Source organism: Natrix helvetica (assembly GCF_964273705.1).
Source record: "Natrix helvetica genome assembly, chromosome: 5".
NCBI classification, from domain to species: Eukaryota; Metazoa; Chordata; class Lepidosauria; order Squamata; family Natricidae; genus Natrix; species Natrix helvetica.
In genome coordinates this window covers 70,391,764-70,400,331 of record NC_138551.1, presented here as the reverse complement: position 1 = coordinate 70,400,331, position 8,568 = coordinate 70,391,764, and the positions used below count along the sequence as shown (strand labels likewise).

Below are 8,568 nucleotides of genomic sequence, written 5' to 3'. Positions count from 1 at the left end.
AGCCTCGGTCTCTGTTGTTGATATTTAGGCTTACTGGGTTTTTTAACGTTCGCAATTCTTTGCAAATTGAGAGACGCTCCAGCTGTCCTTGGGCTGTGACTTTTTTTTTAAATATTGTAACTTCATTGGCTGCCGGCGCGCGTGTGTGTTGCATGCATATATATTCATATTCTTGTATGTGCACACACACACACACACACACACACACACACACAATCTCGTAAAAAAAAAGGCTTGAGTTATAAGGGAGGGGGAGGCGCGGCGCTGCACTCGGCGGCTGCAGCAGTCAGTCAGGACTAAACAAGCTGTGGAGCTCTCGGCTAACCGGAGGATTTGCTCGGCCCCCCCATATATGGCGATGGCCCCGCCTCCCGAGCGTCAGAATCTGACAGCGCAGTTCCCGGGGGTTTAGAGTTTTGGCTCCCGGGAAAGGTTCCATTCCTAGGGGATAGAAGGCTGAGTTTTGTACGCTTCCCATCCATTCTGCAAGACGCTAAAGGCCCCTCTTCGCGCTCTCCTGTGTCCGGGAACACCTCCATGGTAATCATTTTTTCGTTTATTTGTCTTTTGGAGCAGGAGAGCCTTGCCAGAAGTGGTCGATTCAGCAGTGTCCTGAAGGTTTTTTGATGCTGTTTTACTAGGATGACACCACATTGAGAAGCCTCTGCAAACAAACCACAAAAAAATTATATTTATTTGCGAAAGAACGGAAGGAAGGACAGAAAAGACAACCTTTGAATACGGACGGCTGTAATTTCTACTTTTTTTTTTGAAAAAAAGGCGACAACAACAAAAACTTATTTTTTCCTTCCCCTCCCCCTCCCTTTTCAACCCTCCGGGTTGTTGTTTTTTAAGTTTTATTTTTAATTTTTTTTTAAATCTCCAAACTGGAACGCCATCCAAGTAGAACTGCTCAGTATATTGTTTATGTCGTGCCAAGCCGGGACAGATTGAAGACGGAAAGGACGACTTGAAACGGCGCTTCGGTTCGCGGGGAGTAAAATCGCCGCTTCTATTCCGGTCGCCAAGGAGAGAGAGAGAAAGGAAAGAGCGCGGGAGGGGGGACCACAGAGAAAGAAACACCAGCCACCAACTTATCTCCCCCTTTCCCCCCCTTTTCTCTGACATTTCCCATCGTCTTTTTTTTAGCCCCGTTTGGTTAGAAGCTGGTTTTGCCCCCAAATTGTTTTAATGTTTGGGATTCAGGAAAATATACCACGAGGTGGGACGACCATGAAAGAAGAACCGCTGGGCAGTGGAATGAACCCAGTCCGATCATGGATGCATACTGCTGGGGTAGTGGATGCTAACACAGCCGCGCAAAGGTACGTGTGCCAAACGATCCTTTCTCTCTTTCCTCCCGTGTGTTTTTCGCACACCGGCCGTAAATCGCCCCCCGCGCTTTGCATCAATTGCAATCTCTCTGAACTCCGCTTCAATGCCACCTCCCCCCCCCCCAACCCCGTGCGCACAAGGCGCTTCTCCCTCTTTCTCGCCTTCCATTACATCGCGTTACGGCTAAAGCGACAAATCAAGAAAGTCTCGTTTTTCCCCAAACGTAATAATTCCCAGCATCTCCCCATGGTTTGTTTTTCTTCTTCTTTTAATCAGAAGCCGCTCTCCTCCTCACTCTACCCGCCCCCCCTTCAAGTCCCTACTCCCTCTTTTTCTCCGGGGGGTCTCCAATTCTCACCGAGACATTGTCTTGTTTTTCTCCCCGCAGCGGTGTTGGGTTGGCTCGGGCACATTTCGAGAAACAGCCGCCTTCCAATCTCAGAAAATCCAATTTTTTCCACTTCGTCTTAGCTCTATACGACAGGCAGGGACAGCCAGTGGAGATTGAAAGGACAGCTTTTGTGGACTTTGTGGAAAAAGATAAAGTAAGTTTTGCTTTTTGTTTTTAAATGTAATGTCCGTTTCCCAAAACTGTTGTACAGGAATTGATGCTATTTGAGCCTGATTCCAAGGGCTAGATTTAATTTTTACCTTGACTTAGATGCTGCCAGTTATAACGGGACTCCAGAGGCGTCCAAACCACGTGTAGTTTCCCCAAGTTCTGATGCCAGGATTAGCCTCTTTAAGACTTGCTTGCAAAGTTGCCTCAGCCCAACGGGTTGCTTTGAACAGGGAAAAGTCACATTTTCGGTAGCAGACAAACCGTCTCTGCTGCAACAGTAAGCAAACCAAATAAATCTCTCGGTAGTGGAAATGGAGTAGATGTATGACAGTATGAGCAGTTACAGGCCATGCACGGTATTTCGCAAAAATAAAAACATTTTTTTTAAATGCAATTATTTGTTATTACTTACAGGAGCCAAACAATGAAAAAACTAACAATGGGATTCACTATAAACTCCAGTTATTGTATAGTAATGGTAAGTTTCATTCAACCATGCTTCTTTGTTGTTGTTTTTGTTGTGGTTGTTTTTGTGCATATCTTTATATATGCTGGAAAACTGCTACCTTCTTTCTGGGGCTCTTTCAGCAAAAAACCCCAAAGAAACAAAGATTATAAAGATTTCTGAGATTAAAATTACCCGACTATGAACATGACTCTTCTCATGGCATAGAATGGAAACAAAACATAAAAAGATCAATAAGTCAATGGTCCTTTACATGATTAACTGGCTGTCTTGAAGTAGAAAGTAACAACAACAAAACACATGCACGAAAACAAAACAAAGCCAAAATAAATAAATAAATAAAAACCCACCAGGAATCAATATTGACTCCAGCATAACATCACCTTTAAGATATTCCCTGCTCTGCTTTGGCAAATGAATGTTAATTATTGTGCCGTCTACCTCTAACATGCCAGATGTTACACACCCAGGTTGGATGAGTCTGGAAGCTTGGTAGCAAAAGAGATAAGGGAAATGGCATTCGGAAATCCAAGCCATCTTCTTTTCCTTTTGACTTTACAATAACCTAGACTATTGTAATGAAACAGGCAGTCTCCTGTCTCCTGTTTCTTTGGGTTATGTGTTTCAGTCAGTCCACAATTTATATTCTTTAATTCTTTTTATTTAAATTCATTCTCTCTATCTCTCTTTTCCACACCCCCTCAACTTCTTAAGTAAGCTTGAATACATGCTGTATCTGTGTAACTTATCTTGCTCAACCCATGGTCCTTTTCATGCTAGATGCCTTCTGACTGGTTTTTCTTCCATTTTTTCAGGGGTTAGAACGGAACAGGATTTGTACGTTCGGCTAATAGATTCTATGACAAAACAGGTGAGAGAAGTTTAAAGCTTTCTAAGAGTCGATGAGTTGTTGAGTTGGGTCTTGTTTCTGCAGGGCTTTTCTGGATAGGTTTTTGACACTCTTCTTCTATGAGCCTCTCTTATGTGTTACTTAAACATTCTATACCAAGGATAAATATTTAGGACCTGAAAGTGTTTTGTGGTTACTACCTTAAACTTGCCATCTGCACTTATAGTTCCATGTGGTGGTAGTTAGGAAAAGGAGAAATGACCAGAAAGGAAAATGTTGGAGAGTTATATGGAGTTATTTTTAAACCCTGGAGAAAAGCGCTCTAATGTTATTTTAGAACAATTTGGAGGATTAATTTTGTAACAGGGATGATAAAATGAAAATCAGGTTTTAATCTTGTGGCACTAAAAATGAAAGGTGATTTGTCTCTCCCCCCCCCCAATTATTTTCCTCTTTCTCTCTTCCTCTTCCTTTTAAAAGAGATGATTTAGAATCATCAGACAGTTATTTGGGATGTAAAAGTTAAATGTGCAGAGGTGAAAAGTCATCTTGTTCTCCACTAGTCCGGATTCACCTCGCAGTCCCCCATCTCCATAATTCAAGCTCCATGCTCCAGAGGTCACCCACACCCGTCCGTTTTCTCTGAAATCAGCTCCTGTTTCTTCCTCAAACCTCTGTCATCCCTTGTAAATAACATAATTACAAGCTGATCCTTGTTAAATTATTCAGCATGTTTTGGACAACTTTCTAAACTACAAATGTTATCCAAACTCCCTTTAAAACTAATTGTTTTAAAACTGCCTGTTAGCTGTTGACTGAAAGATTCAGTCTCTTGGCTTTATTTTATTTTTCTAAGAGATTCATTCATTGGCTTTTCAGTGTGCTTCTTCTGTTTTGGATGAACCAGTAAATTAAGGGAACTGTATCTTTCGCAAATAATACAGTCTCTATGCTAATCCCTTATAAAATGCCCGGTGCATTATTTTTGGGGTCTTTCTTTATGATAGAACAGAAAGAGGAATGTATTTTCTCTGTCATCACTTGGAAAAATTAAAAATGAAACATTAAGGACAAAAGACTGTTTTCCTTAATGATACATTTAAGACCTCATTTCAGTTAGTTTAAGCTTTCAAGCGCCCTTCCCTCCACTCTGCTTTTGAAAGCAGAAAGTTTTCAGTGTTCTTGACAAAAATAGGGTTAGATTTAAATGCCCCCAGCAGTAAATGAGTGGTATTCTTTTGCAGAAAACCCGATCTGACAGGCAAACGCCAGTCCCTTGACAAAGGCGGAGGCGTTGTGCCCTCCAATAATTTTTTCAATAGGTTACAAAGAAGCACCCTTTTAAACTCTGGAGCGCTCTCGAGTTGACAATGTCTTCTTATTTCCTTTGTACATAACAGCTAAATGTTTTCGGAAATCGCTGTAGGCTAATTAAGAGGATAATATGGGCAGCTCTGTAGGTTTCACTGCTCTGGAATGAAGGAGAGAGAGAGTGTGTGTGAGAGAGAAACAATTTTAAAGCACGTTTTTATTAGCCATGAAGTTGCGGACTCTTGCAGGAGTTCCACTGCAGAAAATACAAGCTTTTAATCTCTCTTCGCTGATGGAGGAGAGGCGGGGGGGGGGGGCGGCGGCGGAAAATAGCCCAGTAACTGATCAAAGAGTCAATGGCGCTGAACCGACAGTTTATGGATTTCTCTTGGTGCTACAAAATAAAAAATAAATCACATCTAAATACGCGGATTCATCCCAAGCAAAGTAACTATCACCCGAAGTGGAATGGCTTGCTGCAACAACAAGAACAAGAACAACACAACATTTTCAGACCCCTCAGTGCTGGTTGTTATCTGAGGGGTCCTACGCTACTTCAAGCTTTCCAGACAGGTCAAAGCTTTTGTCGGGGAAATCTTTGGAAAACCAGGCCCACTCCCGGAGTCCACGACGAGGACTTTCTTTGGCAGGACGCCGCTTTCCCAGCAGAGCCAGCACCAAACGTTGCTTTAAACACCGGTTAGGTAAGGGAGAAGCTCTTTTCCCGAGAGCTTGTGGCATCGAAAAGAAGGGAGATGGAGGCACTTCGTGTCCTCCCCCCCCCGTCCCCTCCTCTACTTGTTTCTGCACCGTGCACAGCGCCGGTTGCAACGAAGGCAACCGAGCTGGTAGGAATGGGAAGCCCAGTGTGGCCTCAGTGAGCACAGGCAGCTGAGGCCTAGGCTAGGAGAAAGGGATAGCAGGGAAGCTGGGAGGGAGGGGGAAAGCAAAGCAGGAGAAACACCAGAAGGAGAAAGAGAAGGGAGAAAGACGGAGGAGGAGGAGGAGAAAAGAAGAAGAAGAAGAAGAAGAAGAAGAAGAAGAAGAAGAAGAAGAAGAAGAAGAAGAAGAAGAAGAAGAAGAAGAAGAAGAAGAAGAAGAAGAATGGAAGGAAGGAAGGAAGGAAGAAAAAGAAAGAAAGAAAGAAAGAAAGAAAGAAAGAAAGAAAGAAAGAAAGAAAGAATCTCGTGCAAGGACTACTGTGTTGATGCACAGTCAGCCGTGGCCTTCCGGAGGAAGAGCCAGGCAGAGATTGCAGGGCCGCCGCTGCTCCGCGTCTTTGCCTCAGTTGCCGGGAAGAGAAAAGCTGGCGCGCTCAGGGGAGGCTGTCCGGGCTCTCGCTTTCTCCGGGGGAGGCTGGGCTGGGGCGGGGGAAGGGCAAGAGCGGCAGCGGCGGCGGAAGGCGAAAACCTTCTTTGCCAACCGAGTTTTGCAGTGCCTGCTGCTCCCAGGCCGGTTAGGCTCCACAACTGTTCCCCGAAGTCTGGAGAAGGGGAGGGGGAAAGATGGCAGAGAGAGCGTGTGTGTGGAGGGGGGGGGAGAGAGAGAGAGAGAGAGAGAAAAGAGAGAGAGAGAGAGAGAGAGAGAGAGAGAGAGAGAGAGAGAGAGAGAGAGAGAGAGAGAGAGAGAGAGAGAACGCACCTATAGCTCCGCACCATCTGTTAGAGCCTCTGCTCAAAACCCATTCAACCGTGTGCCCAGACACACTTGCCTTTTTTACCCAAGAAAAATCATTGTTAGCAGTTTCAAAATAAACACCAGATTGCCCATTAGCACTTTTCTTCCCCAAATATCAGACCGATAATAGTCATATTGTAGTTCACGCGGCTGGGATTCCTCAAGGCGGTTAGGCGCTTCTTTGATCGGGAGGAGGAGAAAGAGAGGTAGAGTTCAACGACTTGAAAATAAACTGTAATTTGCTCTATGAGCGCTCTTCGAAAAGAAACGCCTGGTATATACATACAGGGAATAAGGGCCGAAGGAGCAGTAGCCGTGCTTTTTCTTTTATAAAAGGTGCTTTTTCTTTTATAAAAGGCCTACTTCCTTGTATCTAGTCCTTCTGGGCCCATCAATTTGCACTAATCTTGGTTGGGGGGCAAAAGGCATCCGGCCATTACCCAAAAAATTACATGGTATCTGATTTGTAGGTTGCTAAATCTAATTGAAATACTCTCCGTGTCCTTTAAAATGATGCTATGCGATTTGTGTTGGGAAGGAAGAAAGGAACATGGATACTGATCCTTGCATGAACAATAGCCATAAAATCCTTCTAATTAGGCAGGGACAATCTTTAAACTTCACAAATCGGCAGGGCCTGTTTGTCAACCATTGAGAATGTTCTAAAGATTTGGCTTCAAAGACCGTAAGAATTAATAATAATTTTGTATAACTGGGAACTATTGCTATCCAAAAGGCACTGTGGCTGAGTCCAAAAGTCAAATCAAAGTTTTGTGCTTTAAGGGAAGAAATAATGTTTCTTTCTTGTGCTGCTTGTTAAGCCAAACCTCAGGAGGGTATAATAAAAAGTATTATACTCTGATTCTAATTGGAATAACATGTTACCACAAAATTGTTTTTTGTATATTACATTACATGATTTTATTTACAAAGGTAGATTGGGAAGAAAGAAAACCACCTCAGTTTTTAGCTCTGTCAAAAATATGCATGTTAGAAGAAAACCTGTCACAACTAAATAGTTTCCCATAGGGAATGCCTACCTTGGAAAAGACTTGATCTTAGAGATCTGAATCGCACAGTGTTCCATATTTTATTATTTGTTTATTTATTTTTTGGGATGGGGTTTTCTCTTAATCTGGATTGGTTTAGTAAACCAAAATAGGAAGAACTAGGAATAATATAGAGGGATGAAATGACAATTTACATTTTAACTGGGACTACTACTACCTCTACTACTACTGCTGCTGCTGCTACTACTACTGCTACTACTACTTCTTTCTTTCTTTTTTCTTTCTTTCTCTTCTCATCCTCCTCTTCCTTGTCCTTGTCCTTCTGAATAGTTCTATCCAGGGAGATTTCTAGGTGATAGTATTGTAGGAACGTATGTCTTACTTGTATTTTTTAATTACATTTATTTTAAAACCTGTACCTGCTAAGGTCTGGCTTTATGTAATGAATCAGTATAGAAGTAGAGGGAGCATACCTGAAATATCTGCTTACTTTTATGGAGACCAGTTGAAACAAAGTGAGACTTATTCTCTCAACAAAGTGGAACTGTAGTAGCTTTCAGTGCACAGAATATGAGGGAAATAGAGCAAGCGAGATCAGTAGGTAGAAAAGGCAATAAGGAAAGCAATCTAATTCTTTGACTAAAAGTCAAATAATTGGTATTAATCGTGCTCAGATTCTGATTCCTTAAAAGATGATGGCTGTTGGGTTTCATTCTAAGATAATGTAGTTAGGATGACGATGATGGGCTGCCCAGCCGGAGAAAAGCTTCATTGGTCTTGGTGTCCTCTCTTCTGCCTGCCTGGCTCCTGACTCAGGAAAACAGGAAGGAAAATAATGTATGACATTGACAAATGTTTCTTTGACAGGTAAACAAAGGGGGAAATAGATCATTAAGAGAAATATTTTATCCTCCACATGTCCTCTTCAGTCCCCACACCTAATTTTAACATCTGAAGAGATGCCTGTGGCTTCCTTGTGCACAAAACCCACTGGGCTGGATGGGCTGAAGACCTAAGAATAGTCAGATCCAGGCTTGTCGTTTCCTAACTGCTGATTTATATGGTCTTCTAGTGGCATCCAACAACCCTTATGCCAAGATAACGGTAATGAGGACAGGCTTTATCCCTCAGTGAGGTGGTTGGTGGTAGAAGAGGCTATCAATCTTTTGTGAGGAAACAGTTTCTAGTCATGTTTGGAGCAGAGCCTTTGAAATCCATGGGACTTCAGTCATGAGAGAAATAACCATCACTGATGTCAATGGGTCTTCTGACAAACCTGACAAAACATGGAACCAGCCCAGCGAAATAAATAAGCAACTTCTTTTCATGCCAAAAGAATACCCCACCCTCCTCCTCC

At 42.8% G+C, this 8,568-nt stretch overlaps 1 protein-coding gene across 1 annotated transcript in view; it reads left to right on the top strand.

The window, feature by feature from the left end:
- The first annotated feature begins 501 nt into the window (after positions 1–501).
- Positions 502–8,568, top strand: part of EBF3 (EBF transcription factor 3) — a 193,383-nt gene continuing 185,316 nt past the window's right edge. The window contains 4 exon segments of the mRNA XM_081954292.1: positions 502–1,325; positions 1,724–1,880; positions 2,312–2,375; positions 3,179–3,234. Of these exon segments, the coding sequence (XP_081810418.1) occupies positions 1,192–1,325; positions 1,724–1,880; positions 2,312–2,375; positions 3,179–3,234 (411 nt within the window). The 5' untranslated portion in view covers positions 502–1,191.